At 55.6% G+C, this 15,664-nt stretch overlaps 1 protein-coding gene across 6 annotated transcripts in view; it reads left to right on the plus strand.

Annotated features, from left to right (window-relative positions):
- The window catches only part of MYT1L (myelin transcription factor 1 like), a 140,013-nt gene that overhangs the window by 74,153 nt on the left and 50,196 nt on the right, over positions 1-15,664 (plus strand). For all 6 annotated transcript variants that reach the window (XM_047782721.1, XM_047782725.1, XM_047782722.1 and 3 more), the window contains exons 11-14: positions 364-614; positions 2,874-3,110; positions 4,878-4,999; positions 5,869-5,937. In XM_047782721.1, coding sequence (XP_047638677.1) covers positions 364-614; positions 2,874-3,110; positions 4,878-4,999; positions 5,869-5,937 — 679 coding nt within the window. The remainder of the gene's footprint in view (positions 1-363; positions 615-2,873; positions 3,111-4,877; positions 5,000-5,868; positions 5,938-15,664) is intronic.

The following is a 15,664-nucleotide window of genomic DNA, read 5'->3' on the forward strand; positions in this document are numbered from 1 at the left end:
AGCCTCCTTCCGGGTGTGAGCAGGTGGTGAGGCCAATGGCGGCCGACATCCTGGTGGCCAGGCCCTACCCAGGAGGGCACCTTGATGAGATTGCGTGATGTGCCCTGGTGGGCTTCCTGCATCCCGCCCGGGAGACATGTGTGCTCTTCCTGCTAGTTCCCAGCTCTGCCCATCCAAACACACAACGTGGAAGTAGGACAAAGGGGAAAGCCAGGCTTCTAGGAATCAGCCGGTTGGCACCGTGTCCCCCTTGGTACCTACGCCCAAGTGTGGACGCACAGCGCGGCGGGCGGCACTGGGGCTCTTCTGCTGCTGCGGCCCGGGGCGGGGGCCCCGAATCATCCCTGTCCCCTGTCTCCCCAGCGAAGCGGTACTGCAAGGACGCCAGCCCCAGCAGCAGCACCACCAGCACCTACGCACCCAGTAGCAGCAGCAACCTGAGCTGCGGCGGCGGCAGCAGCGCCAGCAGCACGTGCAGCAAGAGCAGCTTCGACTACACGCACGACATGGAGGCTGCGCACATGGCGGCCACGGCCATCCTCAACCTGTCCACGCGCTGCCGCGAGATGCCGCAGAACCTGTCCACCAAGCCTCAGGACTTGTGCTCGGCGCGGGTATGCGGGGCGGCCGCGGCCTCTGGTGGGGCGGGGCCGCGGGGGCGGGGCCTCGAGCGAGGCGGGGCCGTGGGGCGGGGCCGGGCGCGAGAGGGGCGGGCCGCGGGAGGGGCGTGGCCGCGGGAGGGGCGTGGCCGCGGGAGGGGCGTGGCCGCGGGAGGGGCGGGGCCGCGGGAGGGGCGGGGCCGCGGGCGGGCGAGGCTTCGGCGCGTGCCCCCCCGCCCCGAGGTCACGCTGGCCTGCCGGGCGCTCCAGCAGGTGCCTGCAGCTTAGCCTCCCTCCCAAGCGCCGGCGCAGACCGTTCGTCCGCAGGGCCCTGCCCCGAGGAGGCTGAGGCTTGACAGCACATGGTCCTGGGCACTCGTTTTTCCAGACCGGGAGGAATCGGCTGGGCTTTTAGATTAACATGTCCGTTTGGGACCCTCCTCTTTCGGGCCCAGAGTCACTTCTGGAAACAAAAGACCCCCTGCTTCCCTCTTGGGGTTCGGAGGACCGCACAGAGACTAGGAAACTCGAGCAGCTGTGCGCCCTGAACCTTCAGCGGAGGAGGGTGGGCTGCGCCGCGGTGAAGTGAAACGCAGGACCGACCGCGCCCTCACGCCCGGTGCTGGCGAACAAAGAAAGTGAAAAATCCCGTTTCCCAGGGCTCCCAGCCAGGCAGTTACCGCCAGCTTCCCTTAGCCCCAAACACCATAGATGCTAAACCAGGGAGCAGCCCTCATGGCGCTTCCCTGTCAATGGGCTCCTGGCAGGTGCTGAGAGCAGGAAAGGGAGCCCTTGGGCCGCCGCAGAGCTCAAAGCTGTCCGGAGAGGCCACTAGGTGGCTGGAGACACGGGCGGCGCGAGCGCATTGTGCTCTCCGAGGACAGAGGAGCTGAGCGGGTGGACCGGCCGGGCGCCTCCTCTCCAGAACAAAGGGCCTCTCCGTGTCCTAGCGCTGACAGGCATGCACCTGAGCTCACAGCAGTGACAGTAGTTGTTAGAAATAAGTGTAATTTGTATGAATGGAGAAAGGTCAGTAATTTTATGTTTTGCAAATGCTTCCTTTTCTACTGATATTTTTATTCCTAGATTTTAGAGGCGTGTCAGGGGCATGCAATTTCCATGGTGATCAGGGCTGCTAAAGTGTGAGGCCAGCGTGGAGGAGATTCTGTGGCAAGGGGGAGAAAAGAGACAGTAACCCCTTCCTGTTTTTACCACGTTATTAAATTTAAACTAAGACCGAGAGAATGGTAATCCACCATGATGAAGGCTAAATTAGCATGAAGGCTTGAAACCAGGAGTGCACTTTGACAAGAAGAGGTCAGGCAGAATAATATGCTATAATTTATCAAGGTAGCAGCCCAAAGGACGGGCTTTCATGCCGGGCGCCCCCCCCCCAACCTCCCTCTGCTGTTACATCCCCAGGCAAGCACTGCTAGGCATCTGAGTAGGCAGCGGCTTCCACGCCAGCTCGGAAAGCACATTTTTGCCCAAGTGAGTGTAACTCTCTGGGGGGAAAATGGATCGTCAGGGGTATTTGGATTTTTCTTCCTCTGTCCTCCCTCCATCCTTGCTTCTCTCCCTCCTCCTGAGAGGCAGGCTCAGAGGGATTCTTGATCTGCTTAAAGCGTGATTAGAATAAGTCAGCCCGTGGTCACCGCAGCAGAGGTGTCTGACCTGCACGTCTGTCTTACAATGGACATTTCTTGTCCTCAGAGGATTTCGTATTAGAGAGTAAATTCTCCTTCCTCTCTGCCATCCCTCTAAATTCTTGTGTTTTCCTCCCTCCAAGCCTTGACGTATGGGCATCAATGAAACTAACGGAGAATCTTAAGTATCTATCCACCGTGAGTGTACGTATGTCTAATCTGTACACAAACGGGCATTTCTGATCCCTTCCGAGGTGTGGGGACCGGAAGAGCATTGAAGCGGGGACTTGCTTTTCTTGTGGCCGGGCTGATTTCTGAAAGCAGAGGTCCACTGGGGAAAAAGAAGGTCTGCGTCTCTGATGGGTAAATGATAGACAGATGCTAGGTAAGGAGGTGAGAGAAGGAGCGATGGATGGCGAGTAATAGATTAGTGGAGAGAGGGATCTGCCAGGCCCTTTCGCAGCTAAGCCTGGGCTAGCAGAGCCCACGGGGAACCACTGCCCCTCACCTTGGAGCTTGTGCAGACGAGACTGCAGTGAGGGAACCGACTTTGAATCTTGTCCCGGCAGAGGCGGGGCTGGGCTCCAGGGGATGGAGCCCCGTGGTCACCGTCCGTTCTATCCGGCAGAACCCTGACATGGAGGTGGACGAGAACGGGACCCTGGACCTGAGCATGAACAAGCAGCGGCCGCGAGAGGGCTGCTGCCCCATCCTGACGCCCCTGGAGCCCATGTCCCCCCAGCAGCAGGCGGTGATGAGCAGCCGGTGTTTCCAGCTGAGCGAAGGGGACTGCTGGGACTTGCCCGTAGACTACACCAAAATGAAGCCTCGGAGGATAGACGAGGACGAGTCCAAAGAGATTGCTGTATGTCCTTGCCACTGCCCCCGCCTCTGTCCCCTCAGCATGGGAAGTCGGCGTCACTGAGGAAAATGCCCCTGGCACCCACCTCAGCAGACACGTCTTTTCTCTCTAAACATGACCTCTAGCTGACCAGGGCTTAGAGGACTTAGGTGGTTGACCCAGGAGATACTTGGATTGATTTGAGCGAAAGAGACCATTGACTTTTTTAAATGATGGCTTTCCTTTCCTAACAAGTGTGTTTTGTACCAAACGATGGCTCTAAGAAAGTGTCTGAACAGCGTACCGGTTCATTTTTCTGGGCGACAGACTGGTAAAGGCAGGATTTTTCTTGCAGGTGGCGAATGATAATGGGAGTCTTAAATACCTAAATGGTTGACTACAGCTAGCTCTTTGAAGCTGAGGACAGGGCTTGTTCTCCAAGAAACCTAAACATTCAGAAGAGTGAACTCCCCCTAGAACAGGTCACCTCAGGACTGTCGCCTAAACCTCTGTGGACTGTAATATTACCAGACACCCATGTCAAGAACATATTTCTAAAGCCGTTACAGTTTTGAAATTCAGATTATTAAAATAGTTACCCTTTAGGCTAAGAAAAGCAATGGGGAAAAAAAGGTTCTTTGTTAGCCTGAGTTCAATTCTGAAAATTATGACATCTTCTTTATTCCCTGGAAAATGAGCATTCTTTCTGAACACAATAGGGAGACCCCTGTCAAAGCAGGAGCATCTTACAGAAACTGGGAGGCAGAGAAAGAGGAAACATGAGCCATTGGCAGGAACTGGCAGGGAAGGCACCTGCCTATAAGGCTGGTGCTGCTAAGGCCTGTTATCTTCATTCTTCAAATTGATTTAAGGATCCAGGCATCTTAAAGAATAGAATCTGAATGGCAAGCTAAAATCCAAAGTATTTTCCTCTGTCCTACAGTGTTAAGTCGTTCCTACCAAATAAGGCACAGTAGTTGAATCTCCGAATTTATTTTAATTAAAATGAGCCACACAAGTGAAAACTGCGCTCACCAAACACCTTTGCCGAACATCGCCACCTAGAGGAATGTTCGGGGTACTGTCAGCGCCCCCCCCCCCCAACTTAGCCAGAGGAGCTCCGTTTTTGGTTGTTTTTAAGAGTAATTTTATTTCGTTTTTCCTTTTTTTTTTTTTTAACTGGTATTTTTTTTTTTCTTCCCGCTGTACAGCATGGGGATCAAGTTACTCTTACATGTATACATTTTTCCCCACCCTTTGTTCTGTTGCAATATGAGTATCTAGACAGTTCTCAGTGCTAAGAGTCATTTTAAATGACAGCATTCATCTGAGTGGGTCTTCCCTTCCCTCGGGACTCAGGGCACGTGGGTAGCATACTCACCAAAGGCCGGGCGCAGCGCCCGGGCTCTGCCCCGCACTGTCAGATCAAGCGCCCGAGGTGCTGAACCGCGGTGAGGGAGCGAGATCCACGGAGAAGCAGTCCTGGCTGCCTGAGCGCGCCCGCGTGCGGGCTACCAGCAGGGCTGCGGGAATCCGAATGAGGAATCTGGCCCTGCCCTCGGGCGGGCGACCTGACTGGGGTCCCAGAGGAGGTGACGAGAGATGGAGGCCCCGTGGGGGGAGCGCTGCTCTCTGAACAAAGCCCACCGTCAGGAGCAGGGCCTGCGGGTGTGGAGGGAAGGTTGGGACGCGTGACCTTGCGGGCAGCCCCTCCCCCAGGTGGGGGCGCGGCCCCAGGTCTGCGTGTGGACCCGGCCTGGGTATGGCCCTGAAGCTGTGTTTTGCCCGCAGCCCGAAGACTTGGATCCCTTCCAGGAAGCGCTGGAAGAAAGACGGTATCCGGGGGAGGTGACCATCCCGAGCCCCAAACCCAAGTACCCCCAGTGCAAGGAGGGCAAAAAGGACTTAATAACGTAAGCACAACGCGGGGTGGAATGCCCACGCTTCGGGGCGTTCCCTTTCTTGGCTTCTCTCTAAACCGGATCTGTACATGCCTTGCGTTTGAGCATGCGACACGCGACACGCGCAGCGTCCAGGTGTCCAGACCGCCGGCCGGAGGGGGCAGGGCGGCCGCAGGCGCGCTTGCTCTTAGCGATGCTCTGTGCCCTGGAGACGCCATTGCCATGTAATCCCGTGCATTTTGCAGCTTTTCTCCAGGGCGCTGAAATCCCCATGCAGACATTGCAGCTAAACTGGAAACAATGAAACTTTTTTCAAGTTTTTTTTAAACATACTTACTCTTTTGGCTGTTTTGTTTTTGTTTGGTGGCAGATGTCCAACACCAAGGTGTGATGGGAGTGGTCATGTGACTGGTACTTACGCCTCACATAGAAGGTGTGCCTTCATTTTTCTCATGGTGGATTCTGTCTTTTCAATTTATTGTTTTCAGCTTACCTCAACAATGCTGTCCAAGTGCAACGTTGACTTCTGTGTCACCCCTCGAAGTGCTGTATGTTGACCTGTGGAAGCACGCTGATGGGCGTGCGGTGTAATGTCTCCTTGGAAATAAACCACCTAGATTTGGAAAATTCCTTACAGACATTGACACCGGAGAGTTCAAATATTTCGATCTCATTTTTGAGTGGCTCGTTAACAGACCTGTTTCCTTCAATCTATACGTAGACATGAATCCGTTCATTCTACCCAGAAAATTCAAGATACAGCACTTGCCCCATCGCTTTTCTGCATTAAACTTTTTAATTTCAGTTCTATGTTGTGTTTGTCCGGGAGCTTAAGCTGGGCCACGGGGCTACTCACCTGACTGTCCTGGCCTGTCTTACAGTCTGTCGGGCTGCCCACTGGCGGACAAAAGCATTCGAAGTATGCTGGCCACCAGCTCACAAGAACTCAAGTAAGACTTCACGAAAATCATTCTCTTTCTAAAATCTATTCACTTAGTGGTAACAAAAAGGCTGTGTCACTTGAAAAGAAAAATGTCTTTAAAAACCCACCTGGGAGTCCTCCTGTGGCGCAGCAGGTTCGGGATCCAGCGTGGACACTGCAGCGGCTCGGGTTGCTGCCGTGGCTCGGGTCCCTGGCTCTGAAACTTCCACCTGCCGCGGTCGAGGCCAGACAACAGCAACAAAACAAAAACAAAATCACCTGTGCACGGCCAGGCCTGGGTCCCGCCCACGGCACTGGTCTTCAGGCCCGTCGTTACCCTCCTGGACCCTCCCCTGCCTCTTCCCTCTCGTTCCCCCGCTGCCTCTCAGATCAGAGCCTTCCCAGGCTGCACGCGCTAAAGCCCAGGTGACCTCTGTCCACACAGGCGGGCGCGTGGAAGGCCAGGTTGACAGAGTCACGCCAACCTTCAGGAAGCGATCGTAATATAAAAGCCAGAAATCGACTTTTTAAAAGACCGTCGTTAGGATGGTAAAGTTGGCTGTTTAAGCAGTGCCGAATGTAAAACCCACCAGGATCCTAGCTAATGCCTCAAGTACGCTGTGGTCAGAACAGTTTCCCCCCTTTAAGACAGCACCGAGTCCCAGTGAACTCGGGCTTTCACCAGCGTGCAGACGACAGCTCCCCCCACCCCACCCTGCGCCTGAAATGTTCTCTGTATTTTAAGCGTGAATCTGGTTGGCGACGTTCACGCCATCAGACTCAGGTGGTTGTTCTTTGCGTGGGTGTGGAGAGAAGCACATTCGGGTCCTAGACAGGCTTTGGAGGATAGCACGGGCCACAGGCAGCACGGAAACCCTTGCTCGTGCGGTTGGAATGGACCCTCGAGTGTGCACAAGAAGGGCGAGAAGGGAAAGGCCCGCAGCACCGTGGGCCTCAGCCCAGACAGGTGTCTTTACCCAGCCTGTTCTAAGTATCGTCGCGTCAGCGTGCCTGGCTTCCGTCCTGTTCGGAGACAGTTTTAGTACCAAATTCCTGAACAGTTTAGCACCAAAGAAAATTCCATGTTCAGAGCCCGCCTGGGTCTTCTCCCGGGGACCCCCCCCCCCGCCCCCGCGGCCCCCGCAGAGCGCAGCGTTCTGTTTCACACCGTGTCATCTTTTACAGGCTCCCTGTCCAAGGCCCTCGAGCCATAGATCACCTGCTCATGTTCAGTGACCTTCTGAACTAGCCCCTCCGCCACGAGACCCTGGGAGTTTTCTTCATGGCGTGTAAACACCAGGAGGCCATCCCCTCTCTTAAGAGCGTTAAAGTCTGCAGCCGTCCACGCGCTGCCTGATGGACAGATAGCCTTTAGAGCCTCAGACGGACAGAATTAGCAAGAGCCACCCCGCCCGCCCTGTTAAGCATCCTTTTCCATGGCTTGAAGCCCTGTTCCCCTCGCAGTCAAACGTGGTTACCTGCACTTGGAACCTGGGCAGCACCGGAACGCGGCAGCTTCCCTTTGCTCTTGCCGAGGAGGGCTTTGCATCTCTGCAGTTCCGACAGGCCGGCCGTAAGCAGGAAGCCAGCCTGTGGACAGCTCCCACCCAGTCTGGCTTCCCCTCGGTTGTCTGCAGACCAGAGACCAGAGTAGGCTTCTGACCGGCTGGCTTTCGGGGCTTCGCACCCCTTGACTGTGGGCTTAGACGACTGTGTCGGTCTGAAGTTCCAGGCAGACCTGCTCCTCCTCCTCCGGTGCTGGCACCTTCTTCCCGTCCTGTCTCTTCCTGGAGGACGGCGTGGGGTCCCTGCCATCTGCGCCTGCGGAGGGGCAGCGCGGGACGATCGGTTCCATCCCCCACCTTCTCCCGGAGGGGCCACATCTTCCGTGGCCTCTCCTGACTTAAGCTGACCTAAAAGCCACAGTTACCTGTGACTGTCTTTGCAGCAAGCAAATCCCATTTCAGTTGATCCTTTTTTGGGAAATCCATACTTGACAAGTTTTCTGAAATGGTTTGTTTCTGAAATGGTTCGACACTAGGGATTTCACTTAAATGTCTACCATAACTAGTCTCCTATTTGAGTGGCCTTTTTTTTTACTTGATGACACGTCTTTCTAACCTGAGAAACCCGAGCAGGATTCTGTTGTGTTTCTTTCCTTGAATCTTTCCATTGACGGCCCCTCCGGCCCTGGCTCGTTCACGTGGGTGGCGAAGGCGTTCCCTGCGCGGGAGCACAGAGCGGCCCGTGAGGATGTGCGTGAGCACCTGCTTTCTCTGGGGAGGCCACGCGGTCCCGTCTCGTAGGGTATTCTCTGCATACGCGCTCTTCAGGCTTCGCCCAGTTCCCACTGCTCGACCCCCTGCCTGCCTGAGAGTGGCGGTGGCGTCGCAACAGTCCTGCTGAGGTGAAGTGATGTTCCCTCTTCACGATGCTCATTAGAAAGGGGGTCCCGACCCCCCCCCCGAAACTGCTCTCTGTTCTGCCTCAGCTGAGACACGGGACCCTCTGAGAAGGGTCCTCTTGGCGCTTCTCACACTGAATCTTGCTCGCTGGCCGTCGACGGGACCGGCCTGATCTCAGATGAGCTCTGGGTCCTGGGTCCCCCGTCTTCTTACACGTCCTGAGATCAGGCTTTGTTCCATTCTCATCCCGAGCGGCGCCCGTGGGCTGGTCTTGGACCAGAGATTTTGTCTCACCGTGTACGGTGTGTAAACTGACCGTGTATAAAATCAGACGTGTTCATGAATATCACTCGGGCTCTGGGACGGCTGCTTTCCTCTGGCCCCTGGTCCGTCTGTCATAGGGACCAGGTGGGTGGCTGAGCAGCGAGGTGGGCGACCCCCTGTAGGTGAGGAGAACCCAACACGGTGGACCCTCCCGGCTGCTGTTTACGATGCTGCTGTTTAGACACATCCCGTCCCCCCTAACGTGCGGACGCCTGGCTGCGAGATACCAGTCCAGGAAAAAAAGAATAAAACTGTCCAAATTAGTGATTTTTGCTCAGAATCGGCCTAACGTGAGCTTTGGCAGGAGGGAAGCGGCTTCTCTAAAAATGCCACCGGCTAAGATTAGCTGAGTGGCAACTTCAAAGAACCTGCAAAGCACATAACACTGACCTCAGCCTTTTTTTTTTTTTTTTTTTTTTTTAAGACACCCCATCCCCGAGCCAGGAATTCTTTTTCCTGCTTCCACAAGTGTGATCAGGGCAAACAGGACGTGATGTGGGCCTTGTAGGTGCCTCATAACCCGTCCCTGCCAAATCGGAACTCATTTCCTTCGGGGGCAGTGAGCGCTCCACGGCCGGGCCGGGCACAGACAGACCCCTCCCTGTCAGTCACACCTTTCTCCCGCAGTAGCTCCGCTGGCCTCAGCTCGGCCCCTGCCCGGACAGAGCTGTGGGTCGCAGGCTCCTCCTGTCTGAATGCTCAGTCCTGGGTGGGAGGGTCGTGGCTCGGGTTCTCTGCCCTCCAGAATGTTCTCTTGTGTGTTCCGCGTCCTAGGAATTTCACCTTAGATGTGCAGGAACTCTAACCACACACCCCCAAAGAACCTTTTTTAAAACCTGGGTATGTTTATTTAAATCCGAGAGTGAAAGTGTTGAACATAGGCCAAGATACTACTTTTCTCTAAAGGCTACTTATTTCTCGAGTTTTCGGGGGCTTGTGTCCTCAGCTCTGAGTGTAGGGCAGGCGGTAGGAAGCTCACTCACCGGCCCACGGCGTCCACGGCTTGGGCCCCACTGCCCACCCGGGTCTGAGGATTTATCCTCACTCGTATCTTCTTTCCCCTCACGGTTCCCATCAGTAAATCCCGAACCTCGCGGGTTGTGCGGAGCGGGGGCGGGGGGGGGGGGGGGGCGCGTGTTTCTGGGTGGGCGGGCCGGGGACCTCCGTGCCGTGCAGTCTTTTAGGACAGAAGGTCCTGGGAGGGCCTGGCGCTCACGCTGGGCGGGGGCAGGAAGCAACAGGTCACCTTTCACGGGAAAGGTGCCCCAGGGACGCCCTCCTTTAGGGTAGAGAATGGTTTTATTCAGCCTGAGTGGCCTGGGGGCGTGAGTGGGAGTCAGTGGGGGACAGGGCGCCAGTCTGGGGCGCTGGGAGTCTGTGGGCGCCCCTGAGATTTAGCAGATATTGCGAGCCTTCCCCAGGCCCCCAGCAGCCCCATGGACTGTGAAACAGGTCAGGCTCCACACCGACAGGTGCAGGACGGGCCGCGGAGAGCCCCTGGGGGCTGGGGCGCGGGGCCACCTCCCAGATGTGGAAACTGAGGCTGGGGCCATGGGGCGGCTCTGTCAGCAAGTGGCGGCCTCACCAGACTGGGCCCGAGCGCCTTTTCCACGCTTCATGCTACCTTTTGGAGGTTAGTGACCTGTTAGGTGTGTGGTTTTTCCACGAGAGTTCCAGGTTTGTTCTTAACTGCATAAATGTACAAAGCCCAGTTTTCTTTCTCTGAAGCTTCCGACTTTAGCTCCTGCAGTGTCTTCTCATAACCTAGAGCAGGTACCAGCCAGGGCGGCGGGTTCACTGCAGCTAAACTTCCAGGTGTGGCATCACAGTCATCAGTCGTGGAAAACTCTGCCGGGTTTGGTCCTTCCCAGGAGGCCCCCAGGCCCAGTCTCGATACCAGCATCTGTAAAATGTCCATAAAGCTTGTCCTCCAGCGTCTTTCTGGAAACACCCCCAAGTAATGGGGCTTGTTGCAGATAGGTTTTCTTTTTCCATAAGTAGGGGCAATTTAACCTAAACCCAATACAGGACATTTAGTTAAGCAGATGTAATAAAGCTTCTGCAGTAAGAATTACACACACTCACTCGCAGGAATGAACACAACACTTAACACTAGAGCAAAGCCACTCGGCTCAGACCTTGGTTCGCTGAGCTCCTTGTTGAGGGAGGGGTCGGCAGAGGGGCCTGGGTTTTCCTCTCTGTTTCCGGAACGTTGACTTGGCTGCAGTCAGCACCGCAGACACCCCCGGACCCTGGCCTAGCCAACAGGTGTCGCTGCTTTAACTGGGTCTGCTGCAAATGTCTTTTCTCGTCTCCTGCCCTTTCTTTTTTTTTTTTGGTCTTTTTGCTACTTCTTGGGCCGCTCCTGCGGCATATGGAGGTTACCAGGGTAGGGGTCCAATCGGAGCTGTAGCCACCGGCCTACGCCACAGCCACAGCAACGCGGGATCCGAGCCGCGTCTGCGACCTACACCACAGCTCACAGCAGCGCCAGATCCTTAACCCTCTGAGCGAGGGCAGGGATCGAACCCGCAACCTCATGGTTCCTAGTTGGATTCGTTAACCACTGCGCCACGATGGGAACTCCGGGGTTATATTTTAACCACCTTTCACCACATCATAGGCACACCCTCCAAAAACAAAACGAAACCACAGCGCAGGTGAACCGCTGCTGTTTTCCTACTTGGCAAGGAGTCTGTGCTTCACCGAAGCATCTCAGAGCTGCTGCCTCATGCGAGACGCGGTCCAGGTGTGTTCGTTCGCCCTGCCGGCCTCGGGCGGGGCCGTTGGTGCGGAGTCTACAGAGTGAAAACCAGACCTCGGTCAGCAAAGGCAGGCAGAGGCTGACTAGTCGAGACCTGGCTCCGGATCCAAAGATGCTGTGACGTGAACGACAAGACGCAGGGCCCGCCCTCCCACCGAGGGTCAGAGGGGTCGGCCCCGGCTCCGCAGCTCAAGTTTCCGCATCTGTGAAATGGGAGCGTGGGTACCCGGCTCACCGTAGACGCCAGAAGACGTCGTCACCAAGGCAACCCACACGCCCCACCGCTGGCTCCGAAACTGCTGGGGCTGTGACGACACGAAGCCCGATTCCAAGGAGGAAAATGTAGGTGTTACTTTCACATTTACGAATGACTGCGTGCGTTTTGTGAGCTTCCAGAAAAAGAACTTCAATTTACCCCCAAATCTTTTGAGCCTCTGGCTTTGGAGGACTTTATAGCAAGTCCTTTAATCGAGAAAGCAAAATAAAGAGCAGAAAGACACTGAGGCAGTTACAGCTGTTAGAACACCTGAGGGATCATTCCAGAAAGGGGTGTACCTGCGCTGGCTTCTCCCTGCCATGTTCCTGCAGTGCCTGTGTGCCTGCACGCGTATGCATCTGCACATGCGCATGTGGGTGGGCGCCATGTGTGCACTGCGGGTGTACATGTGTGCGTGCACGTGTGTGCACGTGTTCCCCGGGGTGCAGCCAGGTCTCCTCCCAGGCTGTCGTGGTGGGTGGGTGTGTGTGCGGCCCCGGCTGTGGTGTCTGCCCCCTGTGCTCGTGCCTCCTCAGTAAAGAGGACATTCTGGAAGGAGCTACTGTCCGTGTTTGCAGGCAGCAAAGCAAGCCGAGCTGTGCGGGGCATCCCGCCGGCCGGCCTGCCTGGCGCTGTGTGTGCTGGGCTGGCGCCTGAGCATGCGCTGCCCGGGCGTGGGGGGCACACGCACATGCAGAGGCTGGAGAAGAGCGGTAGGAGCGGCAGGTGCCGTGTGAGAGGCCGGGCAGAGCCGGGCGTGAGGACAGTGAGGCGGGGACACGAGAACCCTGGGCCCTGCTCGGCAGCGGGAGACAGTGGGCCCAGGGCTGCCATCCCAGGGCCCAGGGCCCAGCAGTCGCGCTCCGTCCAAGGAGCCAGGGTCGAAGCCAGGCTGTCACAGCCAGTCTGGGCTCCGCCGTCGCTCAGGGCCTTCTGTCTAAAGCAGGGCTTTGCTGGCACGACCAAGAGGCCCTCAAAAGCTGGTCTTTGCTCGCGGACATGGAATTTTGGAGTTGTTGGGTGGTGTTTCATCATCTGTTTCCATCAAAACTAAATGAAACATGATGAAAGTGGGCAAGATCCCCGATCCGCCAGCAGCGAAGACGTGAGATAACTCAGTCACTGCAAAGCTCGGCATCTCCAGCCGCCCGCATTAGGGCCGCCGGCCAGGGGCCGCTCCCGCAAAGCGGCTCACCCGCAGAGGCAGCGGCCTCGGGGCTTCTCCGTGTCTGTGTCCTTTCTCCTCAGCCCGCCTTCCTGGCTGTCCTCCTGGCGAAACCCGTCTCTCCTGCCCGTTGACAGGCCCCACCCTGGTGTGTAAAGAGCAGCTGGCAGGGACACTGGGTCTGCCCGAGGGCCGGGAGCCCAGGGCTTCGCTGGGATGGGGCGAATGTCTGCCAAAAGCAGCCTTGAGGTTTTTATGTGTTTAGTGTGACAACCTTAGGGTGTTTTAAGTCCAACGTAAGGCCCTGAGGAAGACCTGTCTTGGGAACCATTTCCCCGTCCCTCCAGTTTGAAATGATGAAATGTTAATACATGTATCAGGAAGGGTGAACGATACTAATTACCTCTCAACAAATCAAACACAGTCTGTCATTGAGTCCAAGCTACAATAATACATTCTTTGCAAATTGTTTTAAAATTACTCTTTGAAGAAGTTTAGTTTTTAACTGCTAATTACCTTTCTTTATAAAATAAAGAATAGAGTTCCCATCGTGGTGCAGCGGAAACGAATCCGACTAGGAACCATGAGGTTGCGGGTTTGATCCTTGGCCTCTCTCAGTGGGTGAAGGATCCGGCGTTGCCGTGAGCGGTGGTGTAGGTCGCAGACGCGGCTCGGATCCCGCGTTGCTGTGGCTCTGGCGCAGGCCTGCAGCTGTAGCTCCGATTAGACTCCTAGCCTGGGAACCTCCATATGCCACAGATGCGGCCCCAAAAAGGCAAAAGAAAAAAGCCAAAATAAGTAAATAAAATAAAGAATATAAAACACATAGTGTATTTGGTGCATGTGAACAAAAGGAAACATTCTTTTCCTTACAATTCTAAATACTGCAGTTTTAAAGTTATTTTAAATGTACACACGTACATGTGTAAATATACTGTATGCCAGGGCGTAAACACACGTGTGTGTGGGTACATGGGTTTTGCTGTCTGTGCTGTTAGGTCAGGAGGCAAAGCCAGACAGAAGTCCCTCTATAAACACACTGAATTTCGTTGCGTCTTCTTCATATGTCACATCTGGTTCAATTCGGCTCCTCCTAATTATGGGGACTCTGCTCCCACGTCCATCTCGGGCAATTCTGGGACGTGACCGTCCTTCAAGCTCAGTGGCCAGTGTCCACTCGCGGCCTGGAGCTGCCTGAGAAGCGCTTCTGTGGAGGAAATGAATGTCTGGCCATTAAGGACTGGCTTACGCTGGCCTTTAATTGTGAATCCGAGGTTTTAGTCCAGTAAACACTAATTTATAGTTCCCTGGAGCAAAATGAGCGAAATTGGAAATCAAGGAGATGGTCCCTTTGGGAAATTATCGACAAGGATTTTGGAGGGCATTTTTCCTGGCGATTCCAGGACAGAGAGCCATTCTCTTTGGGTTTCTGACTTGATGGGCAAGACTGCCAGGGTGTTCGATTGGCCAGGGAGCAGGGGAGCTCCGGCGGCGTTCACCTGGTCTGTGGATTTGACCCCTCTGTACCTGCGACCTGTCTGCGTGTTTAACCCTGAACATGGCTGTGACCTGCCGGGAGCACCCGTCAAGGAGAGGCGTCCCCAGCTGCTCTGTTCCTTTTTGCATTTTTACCAAAAGAGCCACGTCCTCGTACCAGGGGGCTCCAGCTGGGAAGTCCCCGGTGGCACAGGTGCTTGTCCTGTCCCGTCCCCGTAAGACGGAGACGTCCCTTCTGCCTTCAAAGAGAGTCGGTGCTATTGTCATAGCAGAGAGAGATGAGCAACCCCACTCTGAGCTGACGTGGTGAAGAGTTAAGTGCCAATACTTCCTAATCATCAAAGCGAAGGTGTGGTTTGGCTCGATGCAGCGTTTCCACAGGACTGTCCCACGGGGCTTTGTGGGCGGACGGGGCCGGCCAGGACCTGCCCCGCCCAGGACAGCAGCCGCGGCCGCCCGCGGCTCCTGAGTGCCTGACGAGGTCACCGTGGCTGAGGACCCGCGGGGCTTATTGTCTGACTTCGGGTTTCGGCAGCCACACGTGTCGAGTGGACCCCCGTGCTGGACAGAGCCGCGTAGAGCCCCAGGCGTCCCCGGTGGCGTTCTTGATCGACGGTTTCCTAAATTTCGGTCACACTCAGGAATAGTTTTCGCCTACAGCTGACAAGCTTATGACTCTTTCAGCATCTGTGTCCTCGCCAGTTTTGTTCTATCACTGAGCCATTGACAAATAGGTTAATCCTTTTCTAGCTACGTGTTGTCCTCATTTTTAATTTGATGCCATTTACAGACAGATTAAGAAGAAATAGCTTTAAGTTTCATAGTGTGTTTGCAGATACAATATTCACATGTTGCCGGGCGCCTCACTGTTAGGGACCGTTCAGGCGGCGTTTGATACAGGGCCATGGAGAGTCTCTGTTGTTTTATTTTAAGTATTTATCTGGCTTCCTTACTTCCCAGTGGTATGGACACTCCGATCTGGTGGGGCAGGTGTCATCAAGGGGAGGCCCGCAGGCCGCCTCTGCCGGCGGCGAAACAAGCCAGACTTAGAATCGGCAGGTGCGCTGTCAACCCTCGGTCGCCCAACTCCAGAGGACCCCGCTCGCCATCGGTACCCCGAGTTCTCTGTCAGGCCCGCGCGCGCCCTTCCTCAGCCCTCTCGAGGTGCCTGCTGCGCGAGGTGGCCCCCGTCACGTCCCTTGTCCCCAGTCCTGTGAGTGTCTGGATCCTGAAGGTGCCAGCATAACACACAGTTCACAGTCCGGGGTTCAAATCGGTGACTTGTTTTAGCTCCTGTCCAACCCCAGGGCCACGGAGAGCAGCTCCGCCTTGGCCCCAGGCTCA

The sequence above is a fragment of the Phacochoerus africanus genome, chromosome 5 (assembly GCF_016906955.1).
Source record: "Phacochoerus africanus isolate WHEZ1 chromosome 5, ROS_Pafr_v1, whole genome shotgun sequence".
Taxonomy (NCBI): domain Eukaryota; kingdom Metazoa; phylum Chordata; class Mammalia; order Artiodactyla; family Suidae; genus Phacochoerus; species Phacochoerus africanus.